Source organism: Pituophis catenifer, unplaced genomic scaffold (genome assembly GCF_029215685.1).
Source record: "Pituophis catenifer annectens isolate HBS135680 unplaced genomic scaffold, rPitCat1.0.hap2 SCAF_6, whole genome shotgun sequence".
Classification (NCBI taxonomy): domain Eukaryota; kingdom Metazoa; phylum Chordata; class Lepidosauria; order Squamata; family Colubridae; genus Pituophis; species Pituophis catenifer.
Window position 1 is genome coordinate 78111173 of NW_027256886.1, and position 23267 is coordinate 78134439.

The following is a 23267-nucleotide window of genomic DNA, read 5'->3' on the forward strand; positions in this document are numbered from 1 at the left end:
TTTGATTGGGAATGGGAAGTGTTTATTCAAAATGCTTTCACAATCAATTGTCAGTATTTGATGTCAAGGAGCCCAACAGAACAATTTGAGACATTTAAGGCTTTTGCCTTTTAAGCTACCAACAACAACATGGTGTCAATCTGGCAGCTACTTAATTATAGCACCTATTTTACATCTAATTCCAAGTTTCATATTAAGTTACTCCTTTCATACCGAGAAAACTCAAAATACTTGTCCCCAAGTATACTCTTCCATACCACATTATGTCATTAACATAACCAAAATGCTGTGTTACAGCTTAAATTTAGATATTTTATGACTTGTGTGAAATGCATATAATACCTTCATTGGAAGACAGTCTTAAGAAATTAACACTGGGAAGGTAAATAGCCAATTTAATGAAAGCCAATATAAAACTAGTAGCAATTTTTCCAAATAAAGCATTATACTGACATCTACTGGCCTGGTGTGTCTTAAGTCAATTGTACATTCTCATAAAATTTTTAAAAGTTGCTAATATATTAATGTAGGGATAGAACATTTCAAGGATTACAAAATATGCATAATAAAACAAATATGTTTTCATATAAACCCCAATTTATCAATGTTCTATAATTTCCTTATTCTTTTCCTCAATTACTGCGCATCAAAACAGTAATAAGAACTTCCAAGAAAACTCACAATTCAAAGGGAAAAACTCTGACAAAAATTCAAGAGTGTATTTAAAAATCTTTACTGGCAAAATTAAGCAGCATGCTATGATTTATATACCCGATTTTTTTTTATTAAAAAAAAACCCTAAACAGTCTGAAATAAAACCTAAGAATGGCATCTCTATAAATAATGAAAAATGTTTGCACTAAATCTTAAAAGGAAACTTTTGGTAATTAAATACTTGCTATTTTCCATGAAGTTGATGAACTTTATTAGCATTCAAACTATAACCAAGTTTACCCTAAAACATTTTGCAATGCAAAATTATTTCCACTCAAGGAGTGTCTAACAAATCGAGGGCTGTGAATTACAAGCAATCTTTTGAAGCAGGCTCACACATTTATAAAACTTTATACAACCTTGCTTGGACTAAGGTATTTATACTACTAAATTAAACATGCATCACTTTCATACACTCCAGTTTCATGATTTATATTACATTATGTAACATTCTTTTTTTTTTCCCCAGCAAGCAGCATGTTTGTCATACATTTGCTCCGTTTTCTTTGGATGTTTGATCTTTATCTTCATTCTTCACACTATCCTATAGAAAGAGAAGACAGTGTATCAGTGAAAAGCTACAATAACCCAAATTAAGACATTCTGCTTTTCCTATTCTGGGGAAATTTTGCAGAAGAGTTACAGAGAGCTTTACCTTCTTAAGAACCATGTGTATTTCATCCATAACGGTTGCCAAACCTTTGATGGTCTTAGTCAGCTGCCCTTCAAACTGTAGATTTGTATCTTCTGAGAGCTTCAGATTCTCTTGCAGCTGGCTGAGCTCTTTTTTAACCTCTTTAATTTCTGCCGAGAGGCTTTTGTTTAAATTCTCCAAACTCAATATAGTCTTTTCATCTTCATCTGGAAAAAATGGAATGATTTGTAATCTTTCAAACTGCAATCTTTCTAAAACTTTAAAATGATTACAGAAGACAAAGGCATAAAATATTAGGCTGATACCTTAAGTCTGTAAAACAGAGTTAGTAAGGGTTTTTTTTTTAGGACATGCAGTGCCTTTGAGTCAGTGTTGACTCCTGGAACTGCCTGGATTAGTTCTGCAGTTTTCTTGATAAGAACTTGTTTGCCCTTGCCTCTTTCCTAGGGCTGAAGGGGAGGGGATAGTCCAGTCAGTTAGTTGGCTCTGTGCCTAAAGTAGGATCAGAAGACAGTGTCTCCCAGTTTCTAAACTGATGTTTTAACCTCTAAACCAAACTGGCTCTAATGACTTTACTATCATTATGTCCTTTTTAGTTAAAATGAGGAGGGCAAGACTATGCAAAGCAATTAACCTGACTCAGAAAGTGGAAGTCCATTTGTTAATTGGTACACATATCAGAAGTACAGTATGCATTTGAAAAATATGTTTTAAAAATATTTTAAAACTTTTTAAAAAAAGTTTTAAAATACTTTTAAAAATATTACAAGTATTATGCTTTCTTTGCTTATAACAACAACAACAAAAAGTTATTGTAAAAGTTATTCCTGGGTTCATAATATGATAGCCAGTAGAAGCAGTTCTCTCTTTTCTCCAAACCAACACAACTTTGAAATATTTGAAAAAAAAAAAAAATTCATACATTCTTCTTCCAGTCTGGTGCCAATTCTTTCGGAGATATAATGCCTTAAGGCTTTTTGAATTAATAAAAAAAAATATTCACTCTCACCTGTTTTTTCTTCCAGTGACTGAAGTTTCTGTTCCATTTCAGCTCTTGCTTTTTCACTCTTCTCTAATTTGTGCAAGAGACTTCCCACATCCACCATGGCTCCATTATAGACAATGAGGCCGACATTTTCTTCTGATGTTTTGGATTCTTGTTTTATTGCAGGAGACGGTAGAAGCAGCCTGTTTCCTATAGGAGTTAAGAATTATCATTGTTACAATTTAATAAAACCAAGTTTTATTTCCAGTAAGTGCAATAAAATGTTTTTAGCTTCCAATTAATTTGACATTATGTATTTGTTTTTCTGTTTACTAAAAATATATTTTTCTTACTAAAAATATAAAAATATTACTGATATTTTATTTTATTATTCTTTTATTGATACATATCTATTCTTGATTTGTATATTCAAATGTCTGGAAGCTTAATGCCTGTTGTTCACCCAAACTAAACAGAAAATCTTTATCACTATCAATAGTCCCGAAAATTTATATTTATTTCCTAATTTTTCAGTTTGGTTTCTAATTTTTTAATATCATACCTTTTCAACATTTTTAAAACATTAAAAATGAATAAAACATTTTACACATAATGTCCTTTCAATTTATAAAATAATCATGAACTTCTTTAAACACAAAACTAGTAGCATAACTTAACAGCAATCAAGACAGTGATAACCATTACCAAAAAAAAAAAAAATCAAAATTAGCATGCTGAAAGTATTCCAGATTTGAAATATCTTTATTAATAAAAAATATGCTACCGAACAGTTCTTCCGGTGGACTTTCCATTTCTTCTGGATTTTCTTCATCTTTAGAAGTATCTGTCAGTTTTCTATAAAAGCAAGATTCACGCAGTACTACTTTACTAAGTAGTTTCTTAACCTAAGGTTAATACAAGAAGACAGATTATTATTTTAAATAACTAAATTATATCTTATTCAATGAAGATGCTATAGAATTAAGTACAACAAACAATTCACCCAATTTTTAACTTGAAATGGATTTATTTTTTATATGAAATATTTTTCTCGTAAGATTGGTCTTCAACAAGACCATGGGTAGTGTTCACTTAATGATTTTAATTGAGACTGGCAATTCTACCACTGAGTGAAACAGTCATTAAATGGGAAACTACATGACACCATTCTGCTTTCAGGCTGGAAAGAGACAAAAGCCTTTTGGCTTTTGTCTTCCAACCACTCCCATTCCTTATGAAAGCTTGAGTGTCTGCTTACTGTCTTGTACACACTGAAAACAATGTGATCATGCTGTAGCCTGGGATCCATGTGTGCTCTAATCAAGCACCTTAGGCTACTCTCTTTTTTTCTTCCTCTCTGCTATGTGATGCGGGTGGGCAGGAAAGAAAAAGCAAGTGATTTCTCTCAGCAATTTCTCCTTTGCATGATCCTTTCCTGCTGCTGGAGTCATCACACTGCTTTCAATGCATAGAAGAGCAAATAGCTTACTCTCCTACAATCCTTTTCTCTCCAATAAATCTGTTCGGGTGGAGGGAGGGGGGGTGGAAACCAGTGGTCAGACATAGGGTAATGGCATATTGATTGTAATGGTGATCATATGACTGAGGGACACTGCAAAAGTCATAAATGGTTGTAAATGGGCTACAAAGTTATTTTTTTCAACAGTCATAATGGTTGCTGGTGGTCAGGATGCAAAGATTACAACAACGCACCTGAGCTCTTGAGAGGTGTAGTCCAAGTGTGTACAATATCTCTTCCAGATCTTTTTCAAGAAGATATGCACAATGGCATTGATCAAAATAAACAAATGCCATCAGAAGATCTCGATTAATAGTTATCATCTGGGTCTTGTTTCTTTCCTAAAAATACAGATTATAACAATTTTTTGTGAATACATTTGTTTACTGAATTAGTTTATAATATGAAATCTTACTACAATAGTATAATACTACTATTATAGAGCTAAACAATGAAAAGCCTCCACTTATTATAGCAAAAAATTAATCAAATTCACGCAGGAATTGTTCTCTTATATACAACTTATTACATAGCAAGCCAAGCTATTTAGTGTGTAGTTTTTGGGAAAAAACACATATAGAAAATAATCAAAACCATCCAACTAGAAATGAGTCCAAAATATATTATAACGTTATTTAATTAGCAAATTAGCAGCTGGAGAAAAAAGGAGAGGAGGAGCTACTACAATCCTATTTTTTCTTTAATTTTTTTTTTGGAGTGGACGGCCTTTCTTAAATACCTTTTCATAATCTCCATATTTTCATTTCGATCTTCACTCTAGAGTTTATTCTATGTATGTATATATATTCCTTTCCACTGTGTTTGTTTGTTTTACCAAGTAAAAAATAAAACCAGAAAAAAGTGACAGTCCAAAATGTTTTTGCAAAATATTCAGAATTCTTGCCTACCAGCTAGAAGAAAATAGCATTAGCAATTAACCTACTTTCTGAAAACAAATAATAACACTAATTATGGGACAAAATTATTTGCATGCCATTCCATGTGAATGGAAAAGTGCTTTCACTTTAAACATAAATTTTAAATTAAACAGAATTAAAGCACATTCCTTAGTGAAATAGCAACATGGGGTCTTTCCATCCATGTACCAAAATGAAATATCATATAAGACAATCAAGCACTCTCTTATCCATGGTGCAGATATGACATTACTGAGTCCAGATAATCAATGGTCTCCAGACACTTCTAGATTTGAGAGTTAATCAGCCAAATGGAGTAAGGCATCCTTCTCCAGAAACCTTAACCACATACTTGAAATCTGCAAGTTGAAAGGAATCCAAAACAGGACAAAATGGTCACCAAAGTTACATCACTATGGCCTCCCCTTACTGGAACCAAAATTGTGGTAAAGTGGTTTGGAAATAGAATAATAAAAAAATAATGCAAACTAACAATGGGATTATATCTAGCTGCAGTATTTTGCTGAAAGGAAGGCAATTAAATAGTATTAAGCCTGACAGAGCCAAACACCTTCTAGTGGTTAAGGTGCTAGCCTAGAACTAGGAAGCTGTGAGTTCTAGTCCTGCCTTAGGCATGAAAACTGTCTGGGTGACTTTGGGCCTGTCACTGTCAGCCCAACCCACCTCACAGGATTGTTGTTGTGGAGAGAATAGGAGAAGAAAGGGATATTAGGTACAGTCATCACCTTGAGTTATTTGTAAACAATAATAAAGCTGATATAAAAATCAAATTCATAAATAAATAAAAAACATACCTTATCTTTAGAAGCCCTCTCTTTGCAATGTCGATTTCCCTCCCTTCTGTCATCTCGTCTGTTCATTTCCTCATCATCCCTATCTATAAAAACATCACAGTTTTTTGCATACTCAAAAACATTTTATGCTATCAAAATATATACTTTTATTTCTTAGCATTTGTTTATTGAACAAATACTATCAGAACTAAAAGATACAAAAAGAAAACATGAAAAACCCTTGGATCTGTGATGTTTAAATATGTGGGAATTTACTTTGGTTAAAAAAAAAATAATAGAATAACAAAGGGTTTAGCAGAACCCAACAATTAAGGTTTGATTTTAAAATTAATCATTGCCACAATTTCTTACATATATTAATTAAATACTTTTTCCTATTACTGTTGGCTACATAACCGTTGTTTTTGGTAGAAATAATGAATAATGAATGAACATTTACAATGTTTCTGTCCTTTAAGAATATAAATTGATATACAGTCATGTGAAAAAGAAAGTACAGCCTCGAGTTCTATGGTTTTACGTATCAGGACATAGTAAAAGTCATCTGGTCTTTAGTAGTTCTTAAAAGTAGGTAAATATACAACTTCAAATGAACAACAATGTGACATATTACACCATGTCATCATTTATATTATAAAAAGAAACCCAAAATGGAGAAGCCAGCAATGACCTTAGAGAAGCAATTGTTGCTGCCCATCAATCTGGGAAGGGTTATAAGACCATTTCCAAATAATTTTAAGTCCATCAACTTACATTGAGGAAGATTATTCACAAGTGGAAAACATTCAAGACAGTTGCCGATCTTCCCAGGAGTGGATGTCCCAGGAAATTAACCCCAAGGTCAGACAGTGCAAGGTTCAGAAATTAGAATTAGAAATGCAATTAGAAAAGGACTGAAACTTCTCATACCAACTCTCAAGCATGGTGGTGAAGGAGTGATGATTTGGACTTGTTTTGCAACCATGGGGCCACCCTGGAAACAGTGAAGGACTGGCTTGCAGTGCCTCTGCCAGGGAAAATGGAGCTCGGGAAGGCCACTTGCGCTGGCAGAAAGCTCCAGGAGGCCGTCGTGGCCAAAAATGGAGCCTTGATGAGTGACATGGAGCTGCTCCCCTGCTGAGGTCAAACACAACCCTGATGCAGCCCTCAATGAAATCGAATTTGACACTCCTGCTTTACACAGACACAGACTGTTGGAAGAGCTGAAGAAGCTTCTTGGATGCGAAGCAAAATGTCTTCAAAGAAAATCCAGAAAGTCCAGTTGCCTCTTGAAAAAGCATCTTTGGGACAACTGTGACCTGGATGACTGAGAATCTCCATAGACAAAAGAATCAAGAAGTCCAGATCTCAACCCAACTGAAATGCTATGGCAGGGCCTCAGGAGAGCTGTGCATAAATTCATTCTCAGAAACCTCAATGAACTGAAGCAATGTTGTAAAATTCCTCCACAATGATGTGAGAGACTGATAAAGTCATACAGAAAACAATTACTTCATGTTATTGCTGCTAAAGGTGATTCTACAAGCTATCGAATCATAAGATGTACTTAAGTTTTTCACACATGGCTTCTCAATTTTGGCTTTTATTTTTTTGTAAAATAGATGATGACATGGTGTAATATATTATGTGGTGGTGTTCTTCTAAGGTTGAATTTACCTACTTTTAAGAAGTGCTAAGGACCAGATGATTTTTTACTATGTCCTGATGCATAAAACTATAAAATTCAAAGAGGGTGTAGTTTCTTTTTCACATGACTGTACAGTCAGGTCCAGAAATATTGGGACATCAACACAATTCTAACATCTTTGGCTCTATACACCACCACAATGGAGTTGGAATGAAACAAACACAATGTGCTTTAACTGCAGACTGTCAGCTTTAATTTGAGGGTATGTACATCCAACTCAGGTGAACGGTGTAGGACTTACAGCAGTTTGCATATGTGCCTCCCACTTGTTAAGGGACCAAAGGTAATGGGACAGAATAATAATCATAAATCAAACTTTCCCTTCTTAATACTTGGTTGCAAATCCTTTGCAATCAATCACAGCCTGAAGTCTGGAACACATAGACATCACGAGACGCTGGGTTTCATCCCTGGTGATGCTCTGCCAGGCCTCTACTGCAACTGTCTTCAGTTCCTGCTTGTTCTTGGGGCATTTTCCCTTCCCTTCCCTTTGTCTTCAGCAAGTGAAATGCATGCTCAATGGGATTCAGGTCAGGTGATTGACTTGGCCATTGCATAACATTCCACTTCTGTCCCTTCAAAAACTCTTTGGTTGCTTTTGCAGTATGCTTTGAGTCATTGTCCATCTGCACTGTGAAGCGCCGTCCAATGAGTTCTGCAGCATTTGGCTGATCGTCAGCAGTCACGTCATCAATAAATACAAGAGAACCAGTTCCATTGGCAGCCATACATGCCCATGCCATGACACTACCACCACCATGCTTCACTGATGAGGTGGTATGCTTAGGATCATGAGCAGTTCCTTTCCTTCTCCATACTCGTCTCTTCCCATCATTCTGGTACAAGTTGATCTTGGTCTCATCTGTCCATAGGATCTTGTTCCAGAACTGTGAAGGCTTTGTTAGATGTTGTTTGGCAAACTCTAATCTGGCCTTCCTGTTTTTGAGGCTCACCAATGGTTTACATCTTGTGGTGAACCCTCTGTATTCACTCTGGTGAAGTTTTCTCTTGATTGTTGACTTTGACACACATACACCTACCTCCTAGAGAGTGTTCTTGATCTGGCCAACTGTTGTGAAGGGTGTTTTCTTCACCAGGAAAAGAATTCTTTGGTCATCCATCACAGTTGTTTTCTGTGGTCTCCGGGGTCTTTTGGTGTTGCTGAGCTCACCGGTGCGTTCCTTCTTTTTGAGAATGTTCCAAACAGTTGTTTTGGCCACGCCTAATGTTCTTGCTATCTCTCTAATGGGCTTGTTTTGTTTCTTCAGCCTAATGATGGCTTGCTTCACTGATAGTGACAGCTCTTTGGATCTCATCTTGAGAGTTGAGAGTAACAGATTCCAAATGCAAATAGCACACTTGAAATGAACTCTGGGCCTTTTATCTGCACATTGTAATTGGGGTAATGAGGGATATCACACACCATGGAACAGCTGAGAAGCCAATTGTCCCATTACCTTTGGTCCCTTAACAAGTGGGAGGCACATATGCAAGCTGCTGTAAGTCCTACACCGTTCACCTGAGTTGGATGTACATACCCTCAAATTAAAGCTGACAGTCTGCAGTTAAAGCACATTGTGTTTGTTTCATTCCAACTCCACTGTGGTGGTGTATAGAGTCAAAGATGTTAGAATTGTGTCGATGTCCCAATATTTCTGGACCTGACTATATATAGTGATATACTTCTTTTTTGCTCTTTATTTTTGTTTTACTTCTTTGTACATTGTTAAGTATTTCCAAAGATATACATATTTCTCAATTGGATAAGGACTTTTTTCCCTTACAAAAGGAAAAAGAAGAAGTTCTGCTATCACAATTTGCAAAAACAAAAATATACTAGTTATTTTTTATTGTTTTAGCTCAATAATGTTAAGCAAGGTAGAGGGTTATCACTTTTTATTGTTTTTATATGAGATTTTTATGTTTGTAAGTTGCCTAGAGTCACTGAGAGTGAGAGTTGGGTGGACATATAAATTTTCTTAAATAAATTAATAGAACACTAAAGCATTTTTTTCCACATATTACATGCAACTATATCACAAAATTGGAAGTTCTGCTTCCTTTTAGCTTAAAAAAATATCTTCAACATACCATCATCTTCATCTTCTGCATCTTCAGCTTCCATTGGATCATATTCTTCCTGGTTATTGTCATCCTCCGTTTCATCATCGTCCTTAGAATCATCTTTCCTTTTATCTTCCCTCTGTAAATAACCACTAAACATTAATACAATCCATGATTGGGCAAAATGATTTAAACCTCCATGAACCAGTTAATGGCACGCAAATATGGTTCTAAAAGTCTCAAGATCTTAGCAAACAAGCAACAATTGCATTTTCTTTTAAAACTTAACATTGAAAAGAGAAAGAAATTAACTTGGGAATTCCTACCAAACAAAATCTGAATATACTTACTGTCAATATTAGCTTAAGTTGGTTTTGTAACATGTATGAAAAAAAAATAGTAAACACATATAAAAAGAGGCAAATTGTTTCCCAGAAAAATGATACCAACCTTTTTGTCATCTCTATCATCTTTTTTATCTTTATCATCTCCAGATTTTCTTCTTTTGGGCTTAGGATCATCATTTTCATCATCTCGCTCTTCCCTTTTTTCTTTTTTCTCATCTTTCTTGTTCTTTTTGTCTTTTTTATCGTCCTTATCCGGAAGAGACAACAACGCTTTGTAGATTCGCACACCAAAATCCCTCTGAAGCATTTCATTGAAAAGTTCTGCAAATAATGAAACCTGAAGGAAGAGTATAGAAAAGAACCAGTCATTACTTTTATATACCTATGTAAAATATTACAGGTCCTCCTTACGGCTGTTCTTTTAACACGTTACAATGGCTTCAGAAAAAGTGATTTATGACTACTCACGTGTAATATAATCTTAATCATATTTAATTTGTATCTCAAATTATTGTATTTTATTCTGATTTCATTTTAGGTTGTATTTTACTCTAATTTCATTTTAAATGAATTTTAAAATGAACACATTTTAAATCGTGTTTTATTCCTATTCCAATTTCATTTTAAATTGTTTCTATCAAATTTTTGTAATAATTGTTTCTGGAGCTCTGCACTTTGATATGGCCCAAGGGCTAATCAATAAAGAAAAAGATTTAAGACCACTCACGTCACCTCTGTGGTCATGTGATAACAATTCAGATGCTTGGCTACTGGGCTTGCTTTAAAACTTTGCAAGATTTTGCATTGATGTCATTGTGATTTGTGACCTTTCCAACTGACTTCTGATAAGTAAAGTCAATTTGGGAAGATGGGTTTGCTTAATGACAGCTTGATGCACTTAACAACCACACAATTTTTATGCACCTAATGATTGAAGTAAAAATATTGGTAAAATCAGGTGTGGTCACATGACTCGTTTAATGATCGATCGCTTAGTGACCAAAATTCCAGTCCCAATTGTGGTCATAGGGTGCGGACAACCTGTACCACCTATTACCATACTTGTAAAAAACAAACAAACAGAACAGTCAAAATTAAACAAATATTGAACCACACAGTTGTAAAGAAATCTGAACTTCCTAGTAGAATCCTTTTTTTCCTCTAAGTCTGGCATCAGGCACTCTCTCATTAAAAAACAAAACTTTAGAATAAAATTAAAACTCAAAATCAAAGAGAGACCACCTTTAGATTAAAAAAGAAACATTCATCTAATGTAATGGGAGCAGATGGAACTCAAACATCTGAATTCCTGAAATACCAAAATGAGGAAAGAGTTACCTCAAAGGAATGCTCTTTGTTATCTTCCAGTCTGTAATCCAGAAGAACACTAAGGGACATAATACTGCAGTCAAACTTCCCACTTTTGGCTGCCCAATTAGGATGCACAATGATTGCAGGTTCATCAGGCAAAACATATCTTCTCTCTCGACGCTGACGTTCTACTTCTTCTAACCGTTTCCTCTCTTCTTCCTAAAGAATGGAGAAAACTATTTGAATGGAAACTTTTCATGTTATATGACCTCAACAAGAAAAAAAAAAAGAGAACATTTTGGCCCAACACCTTACTGAGAAGGGAACATCCAAGCAGGGCATTCTCTGTAGATAGCCAATTCAATGTAAGCAATAAATGGTGTACATTCAGATCTTTATTTAGCCATAAAGCACTTGGACATTAAAATAGTACTAGGAGACATCATACCTGGCTCCTCCAGAGTAATTCTGGACATGCCTCTGGAAAAGAGGGTTAAGGTTGGAGGGAAAGTGGATCCAGAGTCAGGCCTTCTCTGGGATGAACCTGAGGCTGTGAGATTCTGTCCCTCTGGAGATGCATTTGGTGCCTTGCTTAATGGCTTTTTCAAAGGCTGTCAGGATGGTTTGGAATGAGTGGGCTTTTAGGAAAGGTTTGATAGTTGATTTGCTGATTTTTAACTTTTGTTTTGATTTTTAGGGCAATCATTCTGACATTTTTACACTGCTGTATTTCTGGCATATTTTTAGATTGTTGCATGTTTGCTTACTGGAGTTTACCGAAATTATTCCTAGACAACATAAACTATTTGGAATCAAGCAACAAAACAAAAGATTAACATTTTAACATATATTATGTTAAAAAGTATGATTAGTATAGACGAAGCACTAGCACTTAGACTTCTATAGACTTTACAACAGTCTCTAAGCGGTTTAGAGTCAGCATATTACTCCCAACAATCTGGGTCCTCATTTTATCGACCTCAGAAGGAGGAAATACTGAGTCAATCTTGAGCGATCAGGATCAAACTCTGGACACTGGGCAGAGTCAGCCTGTAGTATTGCATTCTAACCACTGCGCCACCACACAGGGATTTATATTTACATTATAATTTACATTATAAATGTAAACAAAATTGACTTAGTTCCTTTTTATGGTTTTGTCATCCTTGTTGAAGATGTACAAGTATTTACATGGAAACAAACTTTCTGCCCTGTAGTTTTATCAACAGGAACCAACTATGAGAGAGGTGCATCTACCCTACAATTAAGCCCAGGTTCTTATGATTTATAAGAGTTCAAAGACTAAACAAGACAGGAAAAGGCTGATTCTGACAACCTTGTCCTTCTCTCACATACCATTCAAAACTTAATTATGAATTAACACATAATGGACCAGCACATAAACATTAATTTGCTAGCTGTCCACCTCTTTGTCATCTTCAGACTTCCTTTCTTCTTCTTCCTCGTCTTCCTTTTCAGATTTCTCCAATTCTTTCTGTTCCTCTTTTTGCTCCTCCACTTTTAGTTGTTTTGTTAGCCGGGCTATTAGCTGGGATTTCAGACCCTTTGAGCTAAGAGTCCGACTTTCTAATTCCTTGCGTAGGTCATTCACCTAATTAAATACATAAATCAGATATGTATTGTTTATACAATCAAGAAACATCTTGAGGACCATATCCTCATCCATTCTAAAACATAATGAAATTGAACTTTAGCAAGTAAACAAAAAACTTGATAAAATTTAAGATAGCCCCTAAGAAAAAAAGTATATTTTCCAACATTTCAGAAAAATAAAAACATCCTTCAATATTTTTAAGAATTATGCTTTAAGTCAGGGCTTCCCAACCTTAAGATGCGTGAACTCCAACTCCCAGAATTCCCCAGCCACCATTGTTGGCTGGGGAATTCTAGGAGCTGAAGTCCACATGTCTTAAAAGTTGGCAAGTTGGGAAATCTTTAAGTTATGTATATATTTGGGGATGCATCCAATGATGACCCTACCATGGTCAGAAAGGAATCTATCAGCACAATTGATTAATCTTCCCCCTTCAGCTCTTTCACTTCTAAGGATCTTCTGGAGTTCTGAGTTCAGGAAGGGTAAAGAGAGGAGCATCTCATGGCACATGGCTGTCTTAATACTGGATCTAGTCTTCACTGCATTTACCTTCATTGCCTTAGGATCAAGTTTGGACCAATGAGTAGGAGTAGATATTTCTTTAGCTTCCCCATCATCTTTTTCCTCTTCATCCTAAAAAAAACCCAAAGAAAAACATTTTTCTTCAGGAAAGTATTAAAACAAAGATCCGACTTTTTTAAATTCTGCAGCTGATTTGGGCAAGGTCACAACTGTTTCATCAGATAGTCTTCTCCTACAGTGACCATTTCAACAAAGCCACATGCCACATTCTGCTATTTTAATAATGATCACAGTGCCTCTCTCATCAGCCAATAAGAGTCTCCTCTGTGAAACACAAAAGGGTGATAAAAAAAACCAACAAACAACGAACATCAGGGATACACAGACATTTCTGGTCACCACTAACCACATAGCCTGTGATTTCCTCCAAATTTCAAACCACCCAAAATATTCTCATTTCGTTAGACCTTTTATAGAAACCAAGATGCCAATAGCCATAAAAGGCTATGTAATTTCAACGTTTTGCCTATTTCCAAGTACCATTATATATATATAGTTTTAAAGGCTAACATATGAGAGAAAACTCAAGGGTTTTGTTTTTTTTTTTTTGCTTTACACAATTCTTAACACTGAATCTCACTCAACAACTGGTCCCAGATTCCAGCAACTAATTCTAAGATGTCAAAGATTTGTGAATTCAATGCACAGTTTTTTAATTCCACCTGTTGCATCCGCATACACTTTAAGTTAGTAAACTAGCTGAAATTAAACAAAAAAGGATTCTATATACTGCTGAAAGCTGGTTTACCAGTCATTGTTACCAGTTATGTTCCTTCTAGGTATGTTTGTGGTGTAGCATGTGATGTGCATTTTGTGCCTGTGTTCCTGCGCCTGTGAGAAGCAGAAATAGAAAAAGGGATTAGCGTTCAGTGCCTGTTCTCCATCAGCCTCCTTGCGTTCACCCTGAAGCTTCTCGACCAGCTGCTGCTTGTATCCTCGGGAGAGGGTTTCCCACTCTGAGCGGGTGGGAAGGCAATGCCAAACATCCGGGAAAAATAAAACCACTGTCTCCACATGAGCTGGAACCGTACGCCCCTTGTGGGTCTCCTCAGGGCGATGGTAGCGAATCTCTGCAAAACGGTACCTGTTGCAAGGGAAGAAGCATGTTGGAAAAAAAATTCTAGGACACATTTTATAGAGCCTAGTTCACTGCAGCACATCAAGTAAAGAAACTTTGCTGCGACAACCTGAATTTTTTTTAAAGAAAAAAAAAACAAAAGCCATATATTCTCTTTGGAAAACTTGGAAGAATTTATTTTAAGACACCTGCTCAAGAATGTATATTAATTGCCAAATGCAACGCATTGGCTACTCCGTATCAAAACGTGCAGCATTGGACTGAATTTAGGTTTAGTGGAATTATCTTTTAAATTTGATGTACAACTGCTTGTAAAGCATAGACAGATGATTTAACATCAAACTAGAAAATCCAACAGGAGAAGATATGGCTACCCCAAACATCTAATTGTATCACGAGAATAATGAAATGAAGTTTCCTTGACGATCTCCTCCAGCTATGCGTGAAATGAAAAATATTTTAACATACAGGCATTGCAAAATTCACACAACAAATACATGATTTTAAAAGCTCATTTTTCAAACCTTTTGGCACCAAATCACATTTGCATTGTTAACTAGGACAGCAACTTGAGTAGTTTACCTGGATAACTACTGGATCCTGATAAAGGAAGGAAGAGGCTGACTTTGATAAAATCATTTCAATTTATGCATGCCTCAAGTTCTCCAGAATATTTCAAGAACATAATACTTACCATTGTGTGCAAACACTTAAATCAATTCCTGTTAGGGCCCTGCAACACCGGATAGCAGTTTTAATCAGCACAGATGGGTCTTTCTCTGGGTCAGGTCCATCCAGTGAAGGTGACCAATGTCCACCAATAGCCATGGCTTCATCTTTCCCTTTCATACCCACTAAAAACTAGACAAGAAAGTTACTTAATTAATTCTTATCTTGTAGAAGATGATGAAAAAATCTCTGAACTGAGAAACAACGGCACTGAAATCCTAAATGAGTGTTGGATGGTTTCTTAGCATAAGCAAGTCTGACTAGATTTGTGAGGGTGAATATAATTTGGTTTTATTTTAGAGTTGATGAATCTGTGACCTATAATAAAGTAGCAGTCTTGCAAAAAAGATGAGTTCAGCTTTTGTTTTCCACAATATATTTCAGAAATGGAATAGGTTTAAACATCATTACCCATTAATTTTGCAAGATCCCTGTGTGGGTTCTGCCACTGGACAGAAGCTGCATACAAAACAGATGGAAATAGTCTAATAAAATAACTTTCTGAAAGCTAGTGCAGAATAGAGTCTTGAAAATATGAAATGATTTTACGCGGCTAAAAATAAGCAGATGCTAACTTGACCAGCAATCTGGACTTAAGACACAAGAATGCAATCATGTTTCAAATGCACCCAGATAAATCAACACAGAAATTCTATATCCACGAGTGGAATTAAACATCTCATCGGCCATATATTCAACATGATTGCTGGTGAGGAATGACGGAAACTAAAACTACACCACCAACTTGGATAAGGACTTTGTAACAAAATGTTTTTACTAGAATTTCTTTTAACCTTTATAAGTCTAGCAGGGTGTTGAAAACCATCCCGGACTTCTTGTGAATCTTCAGCAAGGGCACATGATTTGTGATAAAGATCTTCCATGCTTGGACTAGCCATGAGCATCACCTGTTAGAACAGCAAGATAAGTGTCATGTGAAATTAGCAATGCTACAAAACGTAGTACAAAACCTGACCCTCCGAAGATAATTAAAGAGGCGTTTGGGGTATGAAAGGGAGAGGGTCTGATTTGCTTTTTTTTATGCTACCCCATCAACAAATGGACAAAATGTGACGCAAATCTGAGTGACCTATATGAAAAAGTAAAAATTTATATAAAGGGCTTAATTTAAGAAACTCAACATTACTTAATGCTTAATTTTTGATTCAATGCTCTTTAGATATTCAAATTACAACCTTAAAAGCATTTACACTCTACATATAAGTTTCAAAGGCCCACTAAGAGCCCATGAACAAATACAAAAGCAACTGCGTATTCCTATCAATTTGAAAATCAAACATTAGTGCTCAGAACAAAATTATTTGAACACGGCATTCCTGTTTTCTAATGAATTATGTGATGTTCGAGCAATTCTTTTTATAATCATCCTGATAATAGTTACTCTTTATTTCAGGGTCAGACAGGAAAAAAGACTGAATCCAGACCCGCTCTAGTTCCTGAGCCCTCTATTCAAAATAAAGAACACAGAGTATAAATGCTTCTGATAGAACTAAAAATCTCCCTGGATTTGTAAAGAAGATGTGGCACTTGGGATACCACACACACCTTTGCACTGTAAAGATGATCAGCATCTGCTGGGTCCAGAACAGCTGTGTTCTTATCCAGGGGGTCAACTTCTTTTTGCATTACATAGAAATTGCAGTAGTTTCCCAGCTGAAATGGTCTTGGCATAGGAAAGGCATCTACCCAAGTAAACTGGGCATCAAAGAAGTCACTTGGAATATATAAATTCTGGTATCGTCGCCTCAGTTCCATCATATCACAACTAAGGCTTTAAATGATAAGAGTATTTAAAGAAAGGGAGATAATAAAGAAAATATTAGACTGCAGAATGTGACAAGATTGACGCTAGAAGTAAAAAATAAAGGAGAGAGAGAATACTACGAGATTTGGAATAGATTTGACTAATGGTTGGATTTGAGAAATGGAAGTTGGAACAGGAAATAACTAGGATGTGTAGACCAAAAGATGATGTAATATATGTAAATATAAGAGTATATAGGGGGTCAAGTATGTGTATATAACTAGCAAGGTATGCTGAATATATAAGATATTTGTGTTATACTTTAGTGTGTATGGCGGAGATAATGCCACGATGGTCACACCAGGTCCAATTTCTTTTTTAATATGATATATTTAAAAAAATGATAAGAATATTTATTTTACAAATGTAAAGACATCCAAGCACATAAAAAGTTCAGTCTCACCAAATATAGAGCTGAGCATAAACAGTCAGTTTGGTTTGGCTTTTTTTGTTTGGCTTTAGAGAAAATTGTAATTTTTAAAGCATTTTCCCAGACCATACTCAGAATAGCAGCCTTTTATTATTATTTGTGTAGCCTTCATTAGCATGAACAGTTGGCTAGAATTCTAGGGACTGTAAATAGAACTGCAAGTCTGGAAAGGATGTTTTTTTTTAGATTACAATGAATAAAAACGAAGATTCTTAGCCTCACCTATTCCATGCTTCAGGCCCTTTCCATAAATAAAAGTAAAAATGAGATGCATTAAGTAACATACCAATCTAATGAGAACTTGGAAAACTGGACTGTATAACGAGGCACAACACGCCGGGGTCTTCGAGGGGATCTTTCTCTCTCTCTTCGAGGTGATCTCTCTCGGGAACGTTTTCTCTGGGGTGATCTTTCTCGTGACCTGCGCCTCTCGCGCTCTCTCTCACGACTTGAAAAAAACATGAAATATATATATTTATATAATTTATATATATAATTATTTTATTCTCTGTGGCATTAGGAATGCACCAAACACAGTCTATCATTCAACAGCATATCATTGCCAATGAAATTTAAATAATATTCCTATACATTTCCTTTTATCAAAATATTGCTTTTATCTCATCTTTAAATAATTATCCATGAAGGAAAATTAACTGGAATTTTATAACACACACCTTCTGTCATCTTTTCTGTTAGCCATGGGGTCTCCTCTGTCATTCCGGCCTGAAAATCTAGGCGGTGGATCTAATCTTCGGGCTGGCTGAGGCTGTGAAACCATTCGAACAGGAGGCTGTAGCAAACCAGCTTTTTTTTGGGGGGGGGGGGGTGGGAGGGGAGAGAAAGAAACCACAAGTTTTAAAAAACTTTTTCATAATTGTGTATTAATAAAATAAAGTTGTTGGATTACTTTCTGCATTTTCAAGGTGGGAAGGTACAGAAATACCTTCTAACAAACCAAAGCCTTCATTAAGCCAAATTTAACAAACCAGGGATGAAGCTGGTTCATTATGGATATACTAACATACCTAGTCTGTGGCTTGTAATTTGCTGCAGATGCCAACAGCAGGATCCAGTAATAGCTAACATAGCCATAGCACTTAGACCAGAGGTGTCAAACTCAAGGCCCGGGGGCTGGATTTGGCCCACGGGATACTTAGAACTGGTCCGCAGGGCTGCTCTGGAAACAGCAAAGGATCAGCTTGCAATGCTTCTGCCAGCGAAAATGGGCTCCCTAGCTCTATTTTCAGCTGCCACAGCCTCCTGCAACCCTCTGTCAATAAAATCGAGCTCCATTTTCACTGGCAGAGGACTGCAGGAGGCCGTGGCAGCCAAAAATGGAACTCGGGAGCTTGTTTTCGCTGGCAGAGCGCATGGGCCACTACAGGCACCCCCCCAAAGGAGTGACGTTGAAATGGCCATGCCCATCCTGGCCACCACCTCTGAAAGTCAAACACAACCCTGATGCCCTCAATGAAATTGAGTTTGACACCCCTGACTTAGACTTATATACTGCTTCAGAGTGCTTTACAGCCCTCTCTAAGCGGTTTAGAGAGTCAGCATACTGCCCCCAACAATCTGGGTCCTCATATGGGGATTGTTTGGAATTTTGTACATCACCCATGAGTGTTACATTGAAAAATGCATTTGAAGGGAATCAATTTGTTTTTCCTTTCTAGTGCAGGGACTTTGCTAACAGATGACCTGGGAACTTTAGAATAAACTTCTGATCCTTTCCCAGTCAGGTGGCATTTTGCCTGTCCAAGTCACTCATGACAAAACACAAACTGTAGATGATAATGTCTGGCCCATCTATATTCCTGAGCAGCACATGAAAACATACTGTACCCCGTCCAAAAGTCCCAAATCATGCTTCAGGGAGTACCTTTCTGTTGTGGCTGCTGTAATAATGGCTGGGGCTGCGCCTGAAGCAAAGGTGTTATAGAAGCGGCTGATATTTGTGCCTGCAAGAGAGGCTGGGGCTGCGCCTGGACACTGAACGTAGGCTGCTGTGCGATGGGCTGGAGCCCTGGTGGAGGAGTCTTGAGTAAAGGCTGGGTCTGAGTTTGGTTCTAGTAAGGGAAAAAAAAAAAGAATGTCATGTGGTGGCTCAGAGCTGCCAATAACAGTAGATTGGAGAGTCGGTTTTGTCAAAAGGGCGGCTGTGTGAATTTGGGGGGGGGGGGGGGAGAAAATGAATGAATGAACAAGAGCGTAGGATACCTGGTTTGGTAGTGTTTGAATTCGCTGTGCGTTCCATTTGAAAGGCATATTAGGATTGTACGTGGCTTCTACCAAAACGCGGTCTCCGACTTGAGGAGTCTTCCCTTTAACAGCGCTGCAGAATTAAAGAAGGCCACGATATTAGCTTTGTCAGACTGTTTACAGCGTGGCTACTCTTTTGAGACCATCCAGGAGCAAAATACAGGACACAGAGGTTTGTCTTATTACAAACAGTGGTTTATATACAAGACCTCTATATACAGACATACACGTCTAAGCACATACCAGGCAAGCAACCAGTCTTCTTCAACTCTACATGGAGAACTACAATGCAGATACATGAGGAGAGAGAGTGACACCCTCTCATGGCCTCCCTTATATAGACAGCAGCAATAACCGTGCTGACCCATCCTCAGTCTTAAAAGGGCAATAACCCTGCTAACTCATCCTCAGTTCATCATCATGGTCCACAGCCTTACTGTGGCTAGTCAGCTTTAAATCTTCATTACCCTTACAAGCCAGCACTTTCACCCAGGTAAAATTGATTCTTAAACTAAAAAAATAAATAAATAAAAAATCTAGGTATATTTGCTGGGTGGAACAGGTTTCAGAAAAACCTGTTCCACCCAGACATGGGACTAGTTGAGGATTTTAAAAACCAAACAAATTGAGTAAAAAAAATAGTAACACTTCTGTCTGCAACCTTCTGTATGCATCTTCTTGGAAACATCTGGGGAGCAGTTCACTACTAAAACACAATTCATTATTCATGCCACCATCAATTAACCCCCCACAGATGGGGTTCGCAACTTGGGCATCCTCCTGGACTCACGGCTGTCTTTTGAAGAGCATATGACGGCCGTAGCCAGGAGGACTTTTTATCTGGTTCGCCTGATTCGCCAGTTGCATCCCTTTCTGGATCGGGACTCGTTACGCACGGTCACTCACGCCCTTGTCACCTCACGCCTGGATTATTGTAATGCTCTCTACATGGGGCTCCCCTTGAGAAGCACCCGAAGGCTCCAACTGGTCCAGAATGCGGCCGCGCGGGTGGTAATGGGAGCAAGGTGGCGCTCTCATGTAACCCCCCTCCTGCGCGAGCTGCACTGGCTCCCAGTGGTCTTCCGGGTGCGCTTCAAGGTTTTGGTTACTATCTTTAGAGCGCTCCATGGCTCAGGACCAGGGTACTTACGAGACCGCCTCCTGCCACCAATAGCCTCTCACCGACCAGTTCGCTCCCAGAGAGGGACTCCTCAGGGTGCCGTCGGCCAAACAATGTCAACTGACGGCCCCCAGGGGGAGAGCCTTTTCTGTGGGGGCACCTACCATCTGGAACGGGCTTCCCCCGGAGTTACGAAACATCCAAGACTTACGCATATTCCGCCGTGCCCTGAAAACATTTCTATTCCAACAAGCTGGTCTGGCCTAACTCTCCTTTTTTAATTGGCTTTTAAACTGGCTTTTAAATTGGGTTTTAAACCTCTTTAGATAAATTTGGATGTTTTTAATCTTTGAACCTAAATTACTTAATCTGTTTCTTAATAGTTTTTAACTTCTATATGTATTTGTATTTATTATGGCTGTTCACCGCCCTGAGTCCTTCGGGAGTAGGGCGGTATACAAATATGAAAAATAAAAATAAATAAATAATAATAATAATAATTATATACAAACCAGAGATTAACCCACCTGAGTTGGAAGAACACATCTTCATCAACAAAACCAAAAGTGTCATGGAGCTTGGTAACCACCCCCGTGAAGACTCGCTGTTTCTGGGGCTGGGACTGCTGCTGACTTGACCGTGGTGCTGGATACGAAACAGTTATCTGTGCTGCTGGCTGAGGTGTAGAGAGGCTAAGGCTTGTTGGCAATGCCACAGCTGGCTGAATTTTAAAAAAAATGAAGCCATATAAGCATTCAGAGCTTCCTAAATGTTAGGAACTAACCAATATTCTGGTAATAAGTGGTACCAAGTGATGGAATGGCATCTGTCAGAAGCACAAAGGGGGCAAGATGACCACGTGAAAAAGGTTTCTTTCTTTCTTTCTTCCTATCTATAAATCCCAAGAATCTCAGATAGGTCAACCAATGCACCAGAAATCCAGCCTGCACATAAGGCAACCTTTTCCGCCAAACCAACACCAGAGGTAGAGGGATGATTTTGAAGAAACAGCTGTCCAGTAAGCAGGTGGGTGTGTGACGCATCCATTTAATTTTGTAAGCTAATAAACATCATATATGCGATATTCACCGTGTGAATTTTGTCTTGGGACAAAAGACAACCAGTATCAATAATTAACTGGAAGCTAAAAAGGAAGCTTATAATCTTTGTCATCTAAACATCTTCCATATAAAATTTCAGATTTCAAATTTTGCCCTACTTACTATTTTATTTTGTTATTGCCAATTCAACCATATACTGTATTGTAATTTTTACACTTATTCTAGTAGCCTAAATGCCTTTTTACCCAGCTTTGTAAAGATGCACCTGCATTTTTTTAAAGGAGGCATGTTATGTATCAAAATAATCATTTTTACCATTAAGCATTCTGGTGTTTACAAAGTGAAAGCAATTTGCTCTGAAAAAAATACTACTTTAATTTTTTAAACAACTTTATATTTTCAAATTATGATATTATTGTTTGAAATTCAAAGCATACATATTTGGAAGTTAATTCAATTGGATTAAAAATGTAAAGCCACCAAATATATCTGATACTTTATTTTAAAATATGAACTACCCAACATAAAAGTACTAATTTTTCCAAGTAACAATCTAATGGGAAAAAATAGGAGAAAGCATTATATACAAAATAAAAATGGGATATAAATTTGATAAATAAATATTAGCCTAGAAAATATATCCAAGGGTTTAATCAAAATATTAAATATATAAACTGCACTGCAAAATCTGTCATCCTTCACATGTATTCATATTAGGTTTTATGACAAGAGAATTTTTAAAAAGCTAACTAACCTGAGTTAAAAGTGTTTGCTGAGGCTGCTGCAACTTAAAAGATAAACAAGATAATTAGTTTTTATACTGCACACTTTCTGATTTCACCTGTATTTACATACATAAAATATTGCAAAATATTACATTGCTTATGACTGCTTTCTACCATTGCACAGCAAACAGGTTACAATTTCCATGAAAACATGTATAACATATTTTAAATACTAAACTATTATGTAACTATTAACATTTCCCATTTCATGTTGAATTGTTCTATCTCTTAAAAGAGAAAACTAGATACAAAGGAATAAGAACATCCTTCATTAAAGGATAGGAAAATGTTTCCTTTGCTGCGTTATTTAAAACATGTTCCTCCCTTTACTATCCTATGTGGAAGAAATTCAACGATGCTGATGACAGCTGGTTTGTCTATAAAACTAACTGTATATGCACCCAGAGTGTAATATTCAGATAAAGGTAACCATTTTTTATTTTTATAAAAAAAGATATTCCAATTATCCAAACTAATAACAATATTTTCCAAATCTTCACTATATTCAATATAAACTAAACATATCTATTTCATGCATTCATTATTAATTAGTATATAAAAAGTTACTAAGTCCACGACAAATAATGCTTATTGATACAGCAAGCAATGGTGCTTTAATATTAATAAGCCTTTCATGGATTTAAAGACATACAGGTAGTCCTCAACTCATGACAATTGAACCCAAAATTTTTGTTACAAAGTGAAACATTTGGCAAATAAATTTTGCTCCACTTTATGACCTTTCTTGCCACAGTTAAGTAAA

At 36.7% G+C, this 23267-nt stretch overlaps 1 protein-coding gene and 1 non-coding gene across 2 annotated transcripts in view; both read right to left on the bottom strand.

Moving 5' to 3' along the window:
- The window catches only part of CCAR1 (cell division cycle and apoptosis regulator 1), a 30910-nt gene continuing 7643 nt past the window's right edge, over positions 1-23267 (bottom strand). Inside the window, exons 5-25 of the mRNA XM_070946539.1 lie at positions 22474-22506; positions 21186-21379; positions 19497-19611; positions 19159-19345; positions 17951-18080; positions 17560-17721; positions 16585-16810; positions 15813-15926; positions 14984-15150; positions 14085-14295; positions 13179-13262; positions 12441-12626; positions 11042-11233; positions 9807-10040; positions 9384-9495; positions 5606-5688; positions 4068-4214; positions 3139-3259; positions 2379-2564; positions 1370-1575; positions 1-1258 (exon numbers count right to left, since the gene is read on the bottom strand). Coding sequence (XP_070802640.1) covers positions 1199-1258; positions 1370-1575; positions 2379-2564; positions 3139-3259; positions 4068-4214; positions 5606-5688; positions 9384-9495; positions 9807-10040; positions 11042-11233; positions 12441-12626; positions 13179-13262; positions 14085-14295; positions 14984-15150; positions 15813-15926; positions 16585-16810; positions 17560-17721; positions 17951-18080; positions 19159-19345; positions 19497-19611; positions 21186-21379; positions 22474-22506 — 3150 coding nt within the window. The 3' untranslated portion in view covers positions 1-1198. The remainder of the gene's footprint in view (positions 1259-1369; positions 1576-2378; positions 2565-3138; positions 3260-4067; positions 4215-5605; positions 5689-9383; positions 9496-9806; positions 10041-11041; positions 11234-12440; positions 12627-13178; positions 13263-14084; positions 14296-14983; positions 15151-15812; positions 15927-16584; positions 16811-17559; positions 17722-17950; positions 18081-19158; positions 19346-19496; positions 19612-21185; positions 21380-22473; positions 22507-23267) is intronic.
- LOC139318910 (small nucleolar RNA SNORD98) lies at positions 15369-15431 on the bottom strand. Its single transcript, XR_011600560.1, has one exon. It is a non-coding gene; the product is annotated as a small nucleolar RNA SNORD98 (small nucleolar RNA).